This window comes from Girardinichthys multiradiatus, chromosome 3 (genome assembly GCF_021462225.1).
Source record: "Girardinichthys multiradiatus isolate DD_20200921_A chromosome 3, DD_fGirMul_XY1, whole genome shotgun sequence".
Lineage (NCBI taxonomy): Eukaryota > Metazoa > Chordata > Actinopteri > Cyprinodontiformes > Goodeidae > Girardinichthys > Girardinichthys multiradiatus.
This window is the reverse complement of record NC_061796.1, coordinates 11,260,681-11,279,612: the sequence shown is the minus strand read 5'-3', so window position 1 is coordinate 11,279,612 and position 18,932 is coordinate 11,260,681. Positions and strand designations below refer to the sequence as shown.

The 18,932-nt window shown below is 38.8% G+C and overlaps 1 protein-coding gene across 5 annotated transcripts in view; it reads right to left on the bottom strand.

Annotated features, from left to right (window-relative positions):
- adcy2a (adenylate cyclase 2a) overlaps window positions 1-11,543 on the bottom strand; it is a 49,789-nt gene extending 38,246 nt beyond the window's left edge. For 4 of the 5 annotated variants that reach the window (XM_047360744.1, XM_047360745.1, XM_047360746.1 and 1 more), the window contains exons 1-3: window positions 10,979-11,543; window positions 8,291-8,488; window positions 125-286 (exon numbers count right to left, since the gene is read on the bottom strand). In XM_047360744.1, coding sequence (XP_047216700.1) covers window positions 125-286; window positions 8,291-8,488; window positions 10,979-11,518 — 900 coding nt within the window. In that variant the 5' untranslated portion in view covers window positions 11,519-11,543. The remainder of the gene's footprint in view (window positions 1-124; window positions 287-8,290; window positions 8,489-10,978) is intronic. The other variant, XM_047360747.1, reaches the window with a different exon arrangement.
- Between the last annotated feature and the right edge of the window lie 7,389 nt (window positions 11,544-18,932).

Sequence of the window (18,932 nt, the reverse complement as noted above, 5' to 3'; positions counted from 1 at the left end):
ATTAGCCATTTATTACACTAACGCAAGCTATTATTTGTAGGTATAAAGTAATTATATGGGCTAATTAAAACAATTAAAACTATTATGTCTTCTGTAAATCCATCTCTGAGGTTGATCAGCTTACCTGCCACACTACTGCCTCCATGTGATCAGCTGTTGTGGACAAGCAGACCGTCAATACAATGGTGTGAGAGGCGGAGGTCAGGACACTGGCAACGATAGCTTCCCGCATAGAGAACGGTAGCATGGTGTAAACCACAAACACAATGAACAGGAAGAAGGATACCTGCAGAGAAAAACAGTGGGTTATAATACAACTCCTGACAAAAGTGAAAATGAAATATAAGAGGGAAAATGAGAGATGCTAGAGTAGAAAATAAAAACAATGTTGTAGAAAGTACTTCTTTTTTTCATGTGTACAGGATAAAAATTATATATCTCAATCATTAATTATTATATGAGTGTTGATCACTTAAACATCATTGTTGGCATCACTAGTTAACTGCAAAAGGCAGAAAGGGGATTTTCTGCCTCCACATTTCAAATCTGGCACCTGTAATGTAACATTGGGAGAGCTTCCACTTTCTACAGATGGGTTAAAGTTGTTCATCTGCTGCCCTGCATGAACACACAGAGGCCAGGGTTCTCACAGGCTACAGCCTGCCATCACTTAACCTTTCATAACTTATTTTGTTAGGCCAGTGGATAAAGAGCAAAGCAGAGTGGGAGTCAGTGACATGCATACACAGTTCAGCAAGGAAGAGGAGAAAGGGTGAGAAAGCACCTAAAACACATTGTCACCTTAGCTTTGTCACTTCGCTAGAAATAAGGATTGACTGATGGAAAACTAACAAACAAAAAATAAAATTAATATGATGAAAATAAATCTGACAACCAATAACCTATAAAACAATGCAGTGATATCAGAGTTTAGTGTGAATATCTACGTATATTTAAGAACCAGGGTTTGTTTTGAGGAATTTGGAATGAGGCCAAATTAGCTTTAAAAATAAAAAAGGACAACAACTGGCATGTGTTCAAACCAGGATTATTATCGTTAACAAACAAAAACTAGTACTAAAAGATTTTTTTGTTAACTGAAATAAAAATAAACACGAGACTTTGTAATTTAAAAAAAAGGAAAACCAACTGAAACTGTAATGAGTGTTCACAAAACTACCTAAAATAATTGATAGAGCGGATGTGCTTAGTTTTCATTTAAGTGTCTCATATAAAGTTGTTTCCAGTTTTTGCTGTGCCGCATTATGTCAGCAGATGGCAGGTACGTCAGTCAAGTCCACACCTAGTGTCATGTCGTCAAAACTAGGGAGAAAGCCCCAGAGTCCAATTTGGAATAGTATTGAGTAGGACTGTGTTTTAGATAAAAGCAAGAGTCTTGTCGTGGAATGAAATAAAATATGTGGGAAATTATTAAAGGGGGAAAATCCCACAAACCATAAACTCCATGAAGATGGCTAATCTACCTTGAGAAGGTAAAAGAGCACGCCCTCATCCACAGGATGTGGTATGCAACTCGTGTTACAAAAAAAAAAAAAACTAAAACTAATAAAAACTAAACTGAAACTAAGCATTTTCAAAAAATAAAAACTAAATGAGCAAACAAATGCTAAAAACTAATTAAAACTAAAATAGAATGGAAAATCTAAAGTTAAAACTGAATAAAAATAAAAACTAATGAAAATCAAAAAACTATTAAAACCGTGGTACAAACAACCAGTTCACAATGCAGAGCAGAAGGGAAAATAAAACACAATTTTAATAACAAATTTTTCAAAAAATCATTTACTGAATTAGAAATCAATAACAACACTTTTGACAATTGATTCTTAATGTTGTGTTAACTAGCCATCACTGTGAATGAAGGGGGAATGGTGGCGCAAAAGATATACGAGGTGTTGGTCATACAATTAGAATATCATGAAAAAATGTATTTATTTTAGTAATTCCATTGTATATTATATTCATTCATCACACACAGACTGATATATTTCAGGTGTTTATTTCTTTTAATTTTGATGATTATAACTGACAACTACTGAAAACCCCAAATTCAGTATCTCAGAAAATTAGAATATTACTTAAGACCAATACAAAAAACCAGATTTTTAGAAATGTTGGCCAACTGAAAAGTATGAACATGAAAAGTATGAACATGTACAGCACTCAATACTGAGATGGGGCTCCTTTTGCCTGGATTACTGCAGCAATGCGGCGTGGCATGTAGTCGATCATTCTCCGGCACTGCTCAGATGTTATGAGAGCCCAGGTTGGTCTGTTAGTGGCCTTCAGCTCTTCCTCCTCACAATATGCCCATAGATTTTCAATGGGGTTAAGGTCAGGTGAGTTTGGTGGCCAATTAAGAACAGAGATACCATGGTCCTTAAACCAGGTACTGGTAGCTTTGGCACCGTGTGCAGGCACCGTGTGCAAGTTCTGTTGGGAAATGAAATCTGCATCTCCATAAAGTTGATCAGCAGCAGGAAGCATGAAGTGCTCTAAAACTTCCTGGTAGATGGCTGCGTTGACCTTGGACCTCAGAAAACACAGTGGACCAACACCAGCAGATGACATGGCAACCCAAACCATCACTGATGGTGGAAGCTTTACGCTGGACCTCAAGCAACATGGATTCTGTGCCTCTCCTCTCTTCCTCCAGACTCTGGGACCTTGATTTCCAAAGAAAATGGTAAATTTACTTTCATCAGAAAACATGACTTTGGACCACTCAGCAGCAGTCCTTTTTATCTTTAGCCCAGGCAAGACGCTTCTGACGCCGTCTCTTGTTCAAGAGTGGCTTGACACAAGAAATGCGACAGCTGAAACTGATGTCTTGCCTACGTCGGTGCGTGGTGGTTCTTGAAGCACTGATTCCAGCTGCAGTTCACTCTTTGTAAATCTCCCCCACATTTTTGAATGGGTTTTGTTTCACAACCCTCTCCAGGGTGCAGCTATCCCTATTGCTTGTACACTTTTTTGTACCACATCTTCTGCTTTTGGCACGCTTACCCAGCCAGCATTCACACTGCAAGGGTTCGGATAAAACCCTACTGAGGTGCATTTCTCTGGTCCTTTTCAGGGTCCAGGATGGGTTCACACTGATATAATCCAATCCAGAAACCGGACCCCGGCACTGTACAATGCGTCCCAAAGGTTTGGTGTGAAAGCACTAATAGTTTCCCAATTTGGCAAATGGACGTCTGGAGTGATGACATAACATTCCAAATTAGCCGGCTCAGCAAACAACAAGAAAATAGCTGCTGCTGCTGTGCTATTTAGCAAACCCTCCAAGTCTGTGTCCTGGCTGCATGCTACGGCTGATTGCAGCTCTAACAGAATACGTTATGCTGTAAACACAGCAGAACAAATGGTACCTTGAGCACTGGAAGCTGAGAAGACGGAGACATAATTTAGCACGTTTATAAGGACTAATCAGACATATTTTATGTAGGTTAATGAGAGGAGGTGAAGGGAAATGCAGAAAAACCCAAGCAAGCTCTTGTAACTGGACCATCAGTGTTTAAAGCACTCACTGAAATACAGTTTGTTGCAACTTTAAAACACCACCCAAAACTTTTGGAGCATCAGGCTCAGTGACCTGTTTGCACTTGAGCAGTTAAGCTCCACAAACAAAGCAAAACAACGAAAAAATATTTAGATAGTTTTATCCTAAACTAGACACAACCTCTTCCCATGAACCCTTCTCATGAACAAGAGAGCAAATTGAGTTCAGCATATCCGATAGACAAGACGTAGCTGCTACTCTTTGCCTAGCATCTTGTTGCTCGAACTGACGCACACATCACACGCGCAGAGCTTCCATTTCAAACCGTCTTCTTCAGGCAGTGAAGGGAAAACTGCTTCGAAATCTATGATCAAATTGGAGCTCAGACAGCCAGTTTCAGTGACCCAGTCTTATTATCGTTAGGTCACAAAAAGACTGCACTTTACTTTGCATCCACGTTTTCTTTAAATTCTTCTACTCGGCCAGCAAAGTAAAGATATTCATGCGCGTATGTCCCAGTGCAGCATATAGAGAGCTGTGGGCAAAGTGGAAGAAATGCCGCTAGGAGCAGAGTTTTGTAGCCATGTCATCACGGGGATTCTAGCTGTGACTGCTTCTTCTTGGGAGTTGTCATGAAAATGGGTTAAAGTGGGGTATTCTGGGATTTAGCATTTTTACCTGTCTCTTTTGTTCTCTTTGTGTAGTTCAGTCTTTGTTTACTGCCATGGCTGGGCCAAATATGTCTAAATTGGGCATGGTAATTTTTATGCAGGGGTTTAGATGCTGTATAAAAGTGTAGTTAACTTTAAGTCTAATTGTGCTATCACAAACCATGTGGAGCAATTTCAAGATCACTACAATATGTACTTTGTCTTTGTACGGGAATGCTCCATATGAAATTCTAAATCAGATGTAAACTGCTTCTCATGTTAGTAGGATGACTAACCTCTGATGTACAATGGCCAAACAGTCCCTGACATTTGATTCATCCCCAAGCTCCTTATCCCCTCGGCTGTCTTTCTCATCACAGGGTCGTCTCCTTCTGCAGCCTACCTACTTTTTTGCTGCTCAAATCTGACAGGGACTTTCCTAGACCAAAACCTCTGTCTGTTAAATCCTAATGAGACTGGCCCACATATGTGGGAATCTGGCACATGTATCCAAGAGACACAGGGAAAAGAGGAAGTGATGGGGCAGGATCTATGCCTCAGTGAGGGGTAGAAGCTGGTCCACACAGATAAACCCTTTTCCTAACTCTTAGGAGATAGAAAAGCTTTGTAGGGTGAGCATAAGTAACCAATTTATTTTAGGTTGGAAGACAGAAAATAGCCTATACAAAGTAACTTTTGGAGAAGAAGCAGTGAGCGGACCACCACACAGGACATACCTGTTAGACCAGTATTTTAGTTTCCGTTGTACTTTATAGTGTCCTGAAGTTATAAAAGAATGATTTGTTTTATTTACACTGACTAGTATGCCTTAAGGAAGGCCTTAAACTTAGTCTGAGCTATTGGCAAAGAGCATATATTTATTATTTAAATCTGTTTCATTACAGGCTGCCTGAAGAGATGTGACGCACGTTATTTCAATGATACATGAATCAGGTTTTCTGGTCTCATCTGCGGATAATTAGAATAATGAATACTGCGTACTAAGACGGACTGCCATGAAAGGCTAATGAGTATTTCCCTTAACCTATAAAGTTCCAACAACCACGTAAAAAAAGACTGCACTCCCTTCAAAAAAATTTTGTCTATTGAGAAATTGATAATTAATATGACTAGGAAGTTGCAGAGCATAGGGGTTATAATGGCTTAATATTTGAGTGGAGCATAAGAAAGTAATGAATGAAGAGGCATGTGAATCAGAGCATCTTTAGCTACCTCTTTGTGATAAATGAGTCCACACCAGATATCTGTCTTGCTAAGTACTGCTAAATGAGTACAGCATTCACATGATGAAGACCTAATGTACTGTTGTGTTTCCAATGAGGTCTGGACATATGTTTTGGTGGGATTAACAAACTTGGTTATGTTGCCATGCTTAATTCCCAATAGCTCTAGATGCAATATACCAGTGGACAGTATAGTACACATGGCATAGGTATATACTCTGTACGGTACAAATCTCATGGAAGCTGCAGCTACACAACCATATTCAGGGGGGAAAAGTGCTCAACAACACTTCGTAGGTAAAAGCAAACATTTCCTCTGCACATGTGTAAGAACAAGTATGTGTTTTGTTTTGCTGTACTGTATGTTTTTCATAAGATTTCTGCTACACAAGAAAAAGTGCACAAAGACGTGATCTGTGGAATAAGACAAACTTCCTTCTCGAGCACGCTGACCCTGTAGAGTTTAATGATATTAAGACACAATTACGCAACATAGTTACTAGTTACATAGTAACTTATAGCCTCCTAAATGGCCAAGGATAGCCAGTCAGAAGGCAGCTGTTTAACAAAAGACCAATGGGTAGATGGCAAGACGTAGACTTAAACATGCCAAATTCAACAGGGGGAAAATATGTGGCTTTTGGAAGTCTAGGAATATGTGCACCTAGCCTGCAAATTCTTCACATTTGGCAGAAGATTAACTGGTTGATCTCTCTGTTCACTAGAGAGCTGTATTGCAAGTGGATGCTTAAAGTGTGACAGAATTTTTAGTTTTATCCACATTCTTTTAACAGTTATACATTTTTAACCGATTATCATTACCCTTGTCTTTACTTCATCACATTGTTTTCTCCATTTGATTTTAAAAGAACAATCATCCTTCAAATTCACAAATAATTTAGTACAACTGATTATCAATGGTTTCACATCATCTACCTCTTTTCTGTCCTGTTTGTTTATTGAAGTAGACAGTATAAGTGTCTAGTTTTTAATAAGGTGTAGGTAAGATACCAAAACCAATATGAATTATATTCTTAATGCTTTTCTTTCTAAGAATCAGATGAGACTTTGTAATATGGAAAAGAAAGTGGAGCTAGAAAGTGGAACTTGAAACTATTTTTGTAATCATTTTTAAATCAACCATTATAATAGACAATGGAATAAAATACTTTCTTAGAAGAGAGTCTAGTAAAGTCAAACCTTTTTTTTTTAAGGCAGCCTATTGTACTCTATGTGTAAATTTATATGTAAATGTACAGGGGTTGGACAATGAAACTGAAACACCTGTCATTTTAGTGTGGGAGGTTTCATGGCTACAATGGACCAGCCTGGTAGCTAGTCTTCATTGATGGCACATTGCACCAGTAAGAGCAGAGTGTAAAGGTTCAATTAGCAGGGTAAGAGCACAGTTTTGCTCAAAATATTGAAATGCACACAACATTATGGGTGACATACCAGAGTTCAAAAGAGGACAAATTGTTGGTGCACATCTTGCTGGCGTATCTGTGACCAAGACAGCAAGTCTTTGTGATGTATCAAGAGCCACGGTATCCAGGGTAATGTCAGCATACCACCAAGAAGGACGAACCACATCCAACAGGATTAACTGTGGACGCAAGAGGAAGCTGTCTGAAAGGGAGGTTCGGGTGCTAACCCGGATTGTATCCAAGAAACATAAAACCACGGCTGCCCAAATCACGGCAGAATTAAATGTGCACCTCAACTCTCCTGTTTCCACCAGAACTGTCCGTCGGGAGCTCCACAGGGTCAATATACACGGCCGGGCTGCTATAGCCAAACCTTTGGTCACTCATGCCAATGCCAAACGTCGGTTTCAATGGTGCCAGGAGCGCAAATCTTGGGCCGTGGTCAATGTGAAACATGTATTGTTCTCTGATGAGTCCACCTTTACTGTTTTCCCCACATCCGGGAGAGTTACGGTGTGGAGAAGCCCCAAAGAAGCGTACCACCCAGACTGTTGCATGCCCAGAGTGAAGCATGGGGGTGGATCAGTGATGGTTTAGGCTGCCATATCATGGCATTCCCGTGGCCCAATACTTGTGCTAGATGGGCGCGTCACTGCCAAGGACTACCGAACCATTCTTGAGGACCATGTGCATCCAATGGTTCAAACATTGTATCCTGAAGGCAGTGCCGTGTATCAGGATGACAATGCACCAATACACACAGCAAGACTGGTGAAAGATTGGTTTGATGAACATGAAAGTGAAGTTGAACACCTCCCATTGCCTGCACAGTCACCAGATCTAAATATTATTGAGCCACTTTGGGCTGTTTTGCAGGAGCGAGTCAGGAAACGTTTTCCTCCACCAGTTTCACATAGTGACCTGGTCACTATCCTGCAAGAAGAATGGCTTAAAATCCCTCTGACCACTGTGCAGGACTTGTATATTTCATTCCCAAGACGAATTGATGCTGTATTGGCCACAAAAGGAGGCCCTACACCATACTCATAAATTATTGTGGTCTAAAACCAGGTGTTTCATTTTCATTGTCCAACCCCTGTATAATTCCCACCATATTACAACTGTTTTCTCATATATATGTTTTATAGAAAACACACTACTGAAGCGATTAAGACATTAGGTAAAGCAGCAAGATAAAAACAGGTACACTTACAAATTAATACTCTTGCGCTCCTGCAACAAGTTTCCCATACATCTGTCTAGTTTTGGTTTCATCACAAAATGCCTTATGAGTGTTCCGCTAATAAAAGAAAAATAATTAACAACTTTCTTTAGGCCACTAATTTCTTCATAAACCTACCTAATAAACAGTGGATCAACATTAAAAAAAGAAAGCCAACAATAACCAAATGTTGACAAAATAAATCATGTACAACCATTTCTTACCTGATCCCATGGACAGACGATCCCACCAGAAAACATGAAAAGGTAACCCATGGCAACCAAGCAAGCCCAGATGACCAAGGAAAAAACACGTAAAAGCTTCTTGAAGACAGACTCAATGCAGACAAGCACAAACACCGTCAGGAATATTGCCAATGCTGTGGGCACAGTGATTACAAAGGCTACATGGTCTTCGATGTTCTGAAAAGGACAATTTAAAAATAAAAATCATAACCAGAACCATAAAACATTCAAACACAAGGTTTAGAAAAAAATATGCAATCAGAAAATTACATAATTATTGAAGAAGCATCCATTGATGTGATCAAACTGAAACTAACTTAGTTTGTGGCCGATTCCTCTAAGATGGCGGAGTTTAAAGCTAGAAGCAAAATGTTTACATTTGTGAATGTATGGATTTATTAGGAATCTCAAAGGAAAATGTAGTTGAGAATAAAAATGATGACATGCAAAATAAATGCATGCAGGAAATCAGAATAATTTTGAGTATAATGTAATGTCAAATAGCAAATTCTATCTGTTTTGTCTTTTGAAAATGTTCATCACACAAGTATAGGCTATGTCTAATAATAATTTATTATTATTATTATTATTATTAATAAAGAGACAAGTCCATGAAATAAAATAGGAAAAACATTCAGGGGTAATTTCTTACATGCTCAGTCTACATTCATAATTTATTGCTACTGCCTTCTTGCAACACACTTGGATATGGAAAGTGTGATAAAAAGAAAATCCTATCCAGTTAGACCTGCAGTAATGGTGCAGTGAAATGGGATGCTTGTGCTGTGTTTCTGCCACATTTCATCAATCCTGACCATTCTTGTCATAGAGGATAGAAAGAGTCATGATAGGGTCAAAACATTGGTGTGTCAAGCCTTCATGGCTATATCAATTAAACACAGGTATACTTTACTACATTTATTTTATAAATGCAAATTTCCACTTAAATTGTTGCTGATATTTGGTCTTTGAAAGCTTGTGAAAAATGAAATGTATGCATGAAGATAACAAAAGACTTTGTTTTAATTCATTTCACTCACTGAGAAATGACCGATCTAATTCTCTTGAATAAAACGATGCTTGTCCTCACACTTGCCTTCTTAATTTCTCTGATGCAGTCCCCAAAACAAACTACTATATTTCTTTTTCTCATGCACAAAGCACTGGGACATAAGAGGATGTTTGTGGTTATAGGGAGCCACACAGAGTTTGTCTTGCCCAAAGCAGGCCTTTGAAATAGCAAAGGATTTAGGTCAGCCAGCCAGAACGACAGAGGGATGAAGGGATAAAAATGAATGCCGCAAAAGAAATATGGAGGTGAAGGAAGGCATGGGAATGAGAATTCAATGATGATAATGGAAAGAAAATAGAGAGCAGCCATGCTTTATGCATGGTTATGCAGACACCAAATTTACTTGGAATTGATCAATTCTTGTTTCTGTAACAATCCTGCTTTTAAGGCAAGATCAACATGTAACTGGAATAACAGCTTCTCAACCTATTCTGACAAACCTGTTGTTAAAAACAAACCAAAAAAAAAAAACAGTCTGTCAACAAAAAACAAATGATTGACCCAACTAGGTTGTGGTTGAGGTGAAACAAATGAGTGGTTTCAATGACCCAGTTATTTCTAGTCACTGAGTAGTAATGCCAAGAGTAATACAATTAGAAAGGCAAAAGGGTGGTCTATATTGATGAGTATTTTATGTCTCCAGTGGAAAACAGTCTTTCTGCTGCAACTCATTTTGGGTTAGTGGTACAGGTATTCTGAAATATAATCAATTACATGTATTTTTTTGTTCTTCAACTTCTCCATGTTTAGGCAGAATATTCAAGAGTTCCCATCAATTAATCCCATTTTAGAGGATTCGGCAATGTTCAATATGTGTCTGTCCCGTTTGTTTAAATGTTTCAGAGTAATCACTTCTTAAACAATAGAATTAACCAAAAAAGGTGTTCTTCAAAAATAGCCACTAAAAGTTCCCAGTAAAGACATTTTTAATCAAATCATCGGAGTAGTTGAGATCATATTGCTACAGTAATATGATGTATTATACAGATACCTTGGTTGTCATTGCTTTAGATTTTAAAGGTTTTAAACTGAGGAATGAAAATAAGGAGAGAGCAGGATGGATCACTTTGTAGACGAGTCCATCATAAGCCCCTTATCCTCCCCTTTCACTTCACATTAGTGCTGCGATGAAAAGTCCATGCTTTAAGAGTCTGATCGCAGATGGGTGTACAGGTGCTGTACAAGCATGTGCACATTTATAGGTTATTTATAGGTTCCAGTTATCTGATACCTACCAACTTTAATAATACTGTTTGTGTTTTTTATAGATTACACAGAATATTTGTGTATTCATTTTTACAGATTTATAATTATTTTGTATCATGATATCCTTTGTGTATCCTGTTAAAATGTCTTACTCAGATCAAAATCTCTTTTTCAAGAGAGATCAAGCCAAGGCAGCAGAACCATGTCCACACACTACAAATATGAATCCGATATGAATTTCTTGTATCCCATTAAAAAGAAAGTACAATAAATAAGCTGCATAATATAAAGCCACACACCAGTGTGTGTGGTCCTAGATTAATTATAAATGTTTCACTTGCATAATATATGTGTGTATGTGTGTTATGTGCTGTGGGTGAGCAGCTTACCAACCCTGAAGCAAAAAATACAGTCAGCAGAGCCAGGCAGGCTCCCATCACTATGAGAAGCAAGAACACAATGAGAGGATGTTGCTGGCTCATACAGTAGTAGGATTCATATAGCCAGTCCGGGGACCTGTTCCTCTTCTCCTCAGCACCTCCTTTAACCACTTCACCAGACACCCCTGCACGGTCAAGTAAATACTGTTTTCTCTTCATTGCCTCTTGCCACATAGAGCTTGGAGCCGTGAGGGTTGCAAAAGAGACAGGGAAACCCGAAGAAGAGGAGGTGGTCACTGCTGAGGTATTAGTAGTTTCCACCACAGATGAGGAGCAGTTTCTGTTCCATTCTTTTCTCCTGCTGTTGTCTCTGTTTGACAACGTGTAGTGAGAAGTCCTGAGTTCCAGTTTGTTGTTCATTTTTTTCTCCCCCTCTTCTCTTAAGTCCTTTAGTCGGAGACAACTGAAAGCTGAGGTTGAGTCTGACTCAGAGGCAGTGTGTGCTGGCCGGAAAGGTGGCAAGAACGCACCAAGGGTAGAGCGCAGCATCCTCCTCCTTCTCCAATTTCCAACATGTTGGTGTGGAAAATGAAGTGAAGCACAACCAGAGAGTGCTCTTTAGATAGAGAGAGAGAGGGAAAGAGAAAAGTGGGAGGGAAGAGAATGGGGAGGGAGAGAAGACTAAGGGGGAGCGGAGGGAAAAAATAAGGTACATTGGCAGAAAGAAGTCAGCCAGTGAACACGATTAATGGGGGGAAAAAAGCATTCAAACAACACAACTTGTGAAAAACACATCATGTAGCATTATTCTGCTAGTGTTGGAAATAAAAGCAAAAAAAACAAAGCTTTGAGCTAAATTCCAAATTGCAGTTTACACTCAGAAACAATTAGAAAAAGGTTGAGAAACAAAATTACCTGCACCATTTCATCCTGTGTTGTTCAGTGAGCTTGTACCCTCAGACTTAGGCTCGACTATACCAGATTTCTCAAAAACAACTCTCATGAGTCAAGCTGCACTTGACAGCAGGCAAACAAAAATACAAACTCAACATCCTTTGTGGCTTAGTATCTGGAGATAAGCAGCAGACAGACTAAAAACCTGATAAAATTAGAAACTCATATCCCATGACATTTGTTCAACATCTGTGACGACAAATGAAGACAGCATACACAGAGGAGAATCACACCATGAAAGGACTGTCAACATTATCTGCACCTTTAAATTGTGCAAAACAATAACTGATTTATCTTGTCCACTAAAACAGAAATAAATGATTTGCTTGAATGCCTAATAAAAAAGCTGCGCCTTTTCTGTAGGGTGGGAAGGTAAAGGTTTAAAATCAGTTTACCAATTTTTAGTGTAACAGCAAACAAAGCTAAACAAACTATATACAGAAACATATATTCAAGTAGAAATGCAATAAGCATCTAAAAAAATATTCTACACACTAACCTATATCAGCAGAAGGTAATGTGACAGCTAAACAGCAACAAATGAAATTATAGAATATCTGTTCTGTTCTACTTACACAAAGCACAAGCTATAACAAATGGGAGCCAATGTAGAATATTTTAGATGGATTAATAAAAAAAAGAATGTTTTTTGTGACAGGAAGATACAAAAGAGTTATTCCTACTTTGGCATGTGACAGATTTTATATGAGTGATAAGACAAAAACCCTCCAGTTTAAATTTTACTTTACCTCATGTTTATTTGTGTAAATGTGCTAATTTTCTTGACGATTTCTCCTATCCCTCACTGCACTCTTGCTTGGACCTCCTCTCATGCATCCTATTCAAGAGCTAATTTTATCTAGGCACAGTTCCTTCTGTTCTAGTCTTACCAAGACTTCTCTCACTCATTCTGCTTTACTGCCTTTGTATTAAACATGCATTTAATGTTTTTATTTTTAATTAGGGATCACAGGCTACATGACTGATCAAACCAACTAAAGCCAACTACGCACATCCACCTGTCATGGGAACTCTCATGAGGGTGACCGGTATGTTTGAAGGAATAAACTTACCAGTTGGTGGTGGTGATAAAATATATTCTCAGATGGCTATATTTCTGCTAGACTCCATAAAATGAAAGATAATTTCTACCAGAAGTGAATAGTATTTGGATAGTGATGGAAGAATTCATTATGAGAGTCTGGAACATTTCTTTTTTATAAAACAAGTTAGCTGTGGGGTTTGGAATGACTTTAAATGTTGGTTTTAATCAAAGGATGTCATAATTTCTATCTTAACCAACAACAATATAATTCTTGGGGTTGCACAAATAAACATTTTGAATTTATGATACGTTTATTATATTTGGCAAATATTTTATACAGAAAATTCCCTATTACTTCATGTTAAATATGTGAATCGTTTGTTTTATTCATTAGGTGCTGTATTTTAGTCTTAACCCTTTATTCCCATTTGTATCATTTTTGCTACATAGGTTTCTGGGACCTCTTTTTTTTCCAACATGATCCATATTTATCCTAACAACCAATTGTATATAATTTGAGACATGTATCTGCCCCCTAATGGATTATCATTACACTACAGGCAATGGAACAGCTTTTTTCCCCCGTTTCAAAATGTCTGCTCCCATGAGATTGGTCACACGTTTTTTTCAGGAAAGTTTTTGCCAGTTTTAGTGAAGTTAAGGTAAGATAACTTATACATTGTTATTCACTTTTTTAGGTTAATACTTTATGTTTTGAGACAATGCACCATTACCTAAAAATGTATTCTTTATATTACAGTTAAATCGTGTTAAAATGTTTGTATCATATTTGGTAATGCAGGTACCAAAGGTGCTTCATCACTTCATCAACAGTCATGTAACATTTTTGTAAAGTGATGTATCTCATTCCTCCCACAATTCAGCCACACACTATTTTGTTTAATCGATAATTATCATTAAATGCTATTTCATAATAAACTATGGGTTCTTTTACCATAACAATTATTATAAATCCATAATCTTTATGGTGTATTGACCAGTAATCTGTGTATTTTGAGATGTCAAAAAGATTAGAGGAAGAAGAGAGAAAAAGGAAGTACTTTGAAAATGTTATCAATATGATAATGGATGGGAATTCAAGTGATAGAGCAGCTAGGAGAAGAGGATGATGATGAGGACTGATCTCCCCAGGCCATGCATAATGAGCAAAATTCAGAGAACAGTGATGAGGAAAACCGTCGGGATCAAAGTATAGCGAAGACAAACATGGAAGTTGAGGTCCCAACAACAATTCTGGACACAGTTAGAAATGAATCAGTGAAGGCCAAGGTGAAGAGGAAGAAATACAAATGGAGAAAAACACAATATCAAGCACCATTGGTCGATTTCATTGCCAGTGTTGAGGAAGGGACAGAGAACAGGTGTTCCTGGGGATTGCAGAAAAAACAAACATGTATAGTGTTCAAAAAGAAGGGGAAGTCCATAAACACAACTGCAAAGCAGATAGAGCAGGTTCTGGGCATGTACATGCATATGGGGCTTGTATAGATACCCTCTGTGAGAGCCTATTGGGAGATGGAAACAAAGCTTCCTGCTGTTTGTGACATGATGTCTAGAGATCAGTTTCTGAAATTGCTAACCTTCATTCACTTTCAGGACAACCTCAGTGCATCGGATGATGCAAGAAAAGACAAACTGTGAAAGCTCAGGCCATGGTTACAGAAACTACGAGAATACTTTCTGTTCATTCCTCCTGAAGAATGCCATGCAGTTGATGAAATTATGGTACCATTGAAGGGAAAGTCTCATCTACGTGTCTACATGCCTGCCAAACCTCACAAATGTGGTTTCAAGATGAGGGGATGTGCTGGACAAAGTTGCTTTCTTTATGATTTTGATGTTTGTCAAGGTGCAGAAAATCCAACCAGGGAAAAGTCCGATGTTGGTGTTACAGGAGACAATGTGCTGAAAATGACATCAACACTTCCAGCAGGAAGGAATCACAAGGTCTTTGCAGACAACTACTTTACATCAGTTCCCCTGGTCCAACACCTAGAAGAGAGAGGAATCCATGACACTGGAACAATCCTCACGAACAGGATGAAAGACTACATCATGAAGGATGAAAAAGAACTGAAGAAGAGTGTAAGAGGGTCAATGGACTTCAGAGTGAACCAGGACAACAACATAATTGTGAGATGGTATGACAACAAAGCACTGAACCTAATTTCCTCATTTATTGGAATTGAACCTGTGGGAAATGTGAAACGTTGAGATCGCAAATCCAAAACTCATATAATGGTTCCCAGACCAGCCATTGTTGAAACATATAACACGTTCATGGGAGGTGTTGATCTCCTTGATATGCTAGCTGCACTTTACAAGTTCAGCTTCAGATCCCAAAGATGGTACATGTGCATATGATGGCACACTATTATAGTAGCAGTCATCAATGCTTGGAACCGCTACAGAAGAGATCAGCTGAAGCATTAACCCAAAACAAAACCCATGGCTCTATGAAGATTTCAGGCTTCGGTTGGCACTTCTGTCACAAGTGCAGGAAAGGTCAAAATCAAGAGTGGTAGACCACTATCCTCTCCAGAAGCGACTCCAACACCACCCCGTAAAAGACCAAGTTGCAGTGTGCCTCCTGATGTGAGAAAGGATGGCATTGATCATTCTCCATCATGGGAAATCAGACAGAGATGCAAGCAGTGCACTGGCAATCACTTTTCACATGTCTACTGTAAAAAGTGCAAGGTACATCTTTGCCTGAACAAGGACAGAAACTGTTTTGGTGTCTACCATGATGTGAAATAAAAAGCTGTAGGTGAAAACAAACTCAGAGAAAAACTCCCTGATGTGTTCTGTACTTTATAAATGTTATGGACAATATTTGTTTATATATAAAACTCACATTGTTGTGAGCCGAAAGTTGCAAGAAAAGCTTGCCGTTTCAAATATAAAAACAAAAATCATAAACACAAAGATATGGCCATTTTTTTTTTTTTTTTTTTTTGTTTCAAGGCCTAATAAACATCAAAGAATTTTCTGACTATTTTTTGATGGGTCAGGCTTTAAAGGGTTAAATATCCAAGTTTCTCTCTTTGGTGTAATTAGTTAGTTGATAGTACCCACTACTGTTTTGTGTTTATGTTTAAAATGTAGTATAGTTACAAATAAACACAGCCGATGTCATGTTCCAGGCTCTATTTTTCATTGGCTTTCTGCAACACCTGTTTGAAGTTCACCCTCCCCAACTGCTTTCAGATCTGCCTCAAAAGATTCAAACATGTTTGTTTGCCTGCAAATAACATGGGGTCGGTTCCCCTCACACACTTGCAGATTCCAGTCTTTGCCCCCTCTCACACTCACAGATTTTTGTGCCAAAACGCCCTACCAACTGATCGCAACTTCTGCAGACTAACACAAACTTTTCCTGACTGGGAATTGGGGGAACAAATTGGGCAAAAACATCCTGTTGTGCAGGGGTTACCATGTCCAGTCCACCAGCTATTATAGTGCAACTTTTAGAAGCATCCTTTCTCCAACACTTATCAGCAGGTCATTCAGCTCTGCAAAGGTCTGGTAATGAGTTGTTCATATGATTCAGGTGTGTTGGAGAAGGGATGCATGTAAAAGTTGAGGGTTGGTAACTCTTCTTGGGTTGGGCATTCCTGGTGTCATGTATCCCCCAGCTTTATACAGCCACAAAGCAGACACTGCTGATAATTACAACACAAACTTGCAAAGAAAGACTATATGGATTACATGAAATGTTTTCCCATTCATATCAATCTAAATTGATTAATAAAAACCTCTAGGCAGCTTGAAAAATGGTTCAGGAGAGAACAGGTTCTTCCAATACAGAAAAGTGGAGAGGTTCCATTGCTACATACAAAGTATGCTTTCCTTTGTTGTGGTCAAAATAGAAAAGAAAACATTTCACTTTGGTTTTCTTTTCATATTTAAAAGTAGTAAAAACACCAATTAATAACCAGCAAAGAATTCACCAGCCTGTGAGGTAGAGGTGAGTGTTTACCATTGACTCAGCCCCTCCTACATTTACAGGTCCTTCTCAAAATATTAGCATATTGTGATAAAGTTCATTATTTTCCATAATGTCATGGTGAAAATTTAACATTCATATATTTTAGATTCATTGCACACTAACTGAAATATTTCAGGTCTTTTATTGTTTTAATACGGATGATTTTGGCATACAGCTCATGAAAACCCAAAATTCCTATCTCACAAAATTAGCATATCATTAAAAGGGTCTCTAAACGAGCTATGAACCTAATCATCTGAATCAACGAGTTAACTCTAAACACCTGCAAAAGATTCCTGAGGCCTTTAAAACTCCCAGCCTGGTTCATCACTCAAAACCCCAATCATGGGTAAGACTGCCGACCTGACTGCTGTCCAGAAGGCCACTATTGACACCCTCAAGCAAGAGGGTAAGACACAGAAAGAAATTTCTGAACGAATAGGCTGTTCTCAGAGTGCTGTATCAAGGCTCCTCAGTGGGAAGTCTGTGGGAAGGAAAAAGTGTGGCAGAAAACGCTGCACAACGAGAAGAGGTGACCGGACCCTGAGGAAGATTGTGGAGAAGGGCCGATTCCAGACCTTGGGGGACCTGCGGAAGCAGTGGACTGAGTCTGGAGTAGAAACATCCAGAGCCACCGTGCACAGACATGTGCAGGAAATGGGCTACAGGTGCCGCATTCCCCAGGTCAAGCCACTTTTGAACCAGAAACAGCGGCAGAAGCGCCTGACCTGGGCTACAGATAAGCAGCACTGGTCTGTTGCTCAGTGGTCCAAAGTACTTTTTTCAGATGAAAGCTAATACTGCATGTCATTCGGAAATCAAGGTGCCAGAGTCTGGAGGAAGACTGGGGAGAAGGAAATGCCAAAATCCCAGAAGTCCAGTGTCAAGTACCCACAGTCAGTGATGGTCTGGGGTGCCGTGTCAGCTTCTGGTGTTGGTCCACTGTGTTTTATCAAGGGCAGGGTCAATGCAGCTAGCTATCAGGAGATTGTGGAGCACTTCATGCTTCCATCTGCTGAAAAGCTTTATGGAGATGAAGATTTCATTTTTCAGCACGACCCGGCACCTGCTCACAGTGCCAAAACCACTGGTAAATGGTTTACTGACCATGGTATCACTGTGCTCAATTGGCCTGCCAACTCTCCTGACCTGAACCCCATAGAGAATCTGTGGGATATTGTGAAGAGAACGTTGAGAGACTCAAGACCCAACACTCTGGATGAGCTAAAGGCCGCTATCGAAGCATCCTGGGCCTCCATAAGACCTCAGCAGTGCCACGGCTGATTGCCTCCATGCCACGCCGCATTGAAGCAGTCATTTCTGCAAAAGGATTCCCGACCAAGTATTGAGTGCATAACTGTACATGATTATTTGAAGGTTGACGGTTTTTGTATTAAAAACACTTTTCTTTTATTGGTCGGATGAAATATGCTAATTTTGTGAGATAGGAATTTTGGGTTTTCATGAGCTGTATGCCACAATCATCTGTATTAAGACAATAAAAGACCTGAAATATTTCAGTTAGTGTGCAATGAATCTAAAATATATGAATGTTAAATTTTCATCATGACATTATGGAAAATAATGAACTTTATCACAATATGCTAATATTTTGAGAAGGACCTGTAGATTAAACAATGGACCAGGACCTTCTTGCTGCAAGGCAACAGTGCTACCAACTGTGCCACCGTAAATAACAATGGATTGGGTCTAAGAATATTTCAAAAACGCCAATGTTCTTGTTTCTCTTTACCAATAATTTTGTTTAAAAAAAAACAAATAAGGCCAAATTAAAATTTCTATATTTTTAATCACAAATAAATACTTTAAATTTTTCTGATTTAAAACAAATATCCAACAGTTTTTCTTTTTAAATACAGGTTTCTGATTAAAAACATCAAACCACCAAAACAGGCACGAACCATGTGTCCCTGCCTCAACACACCGGATTC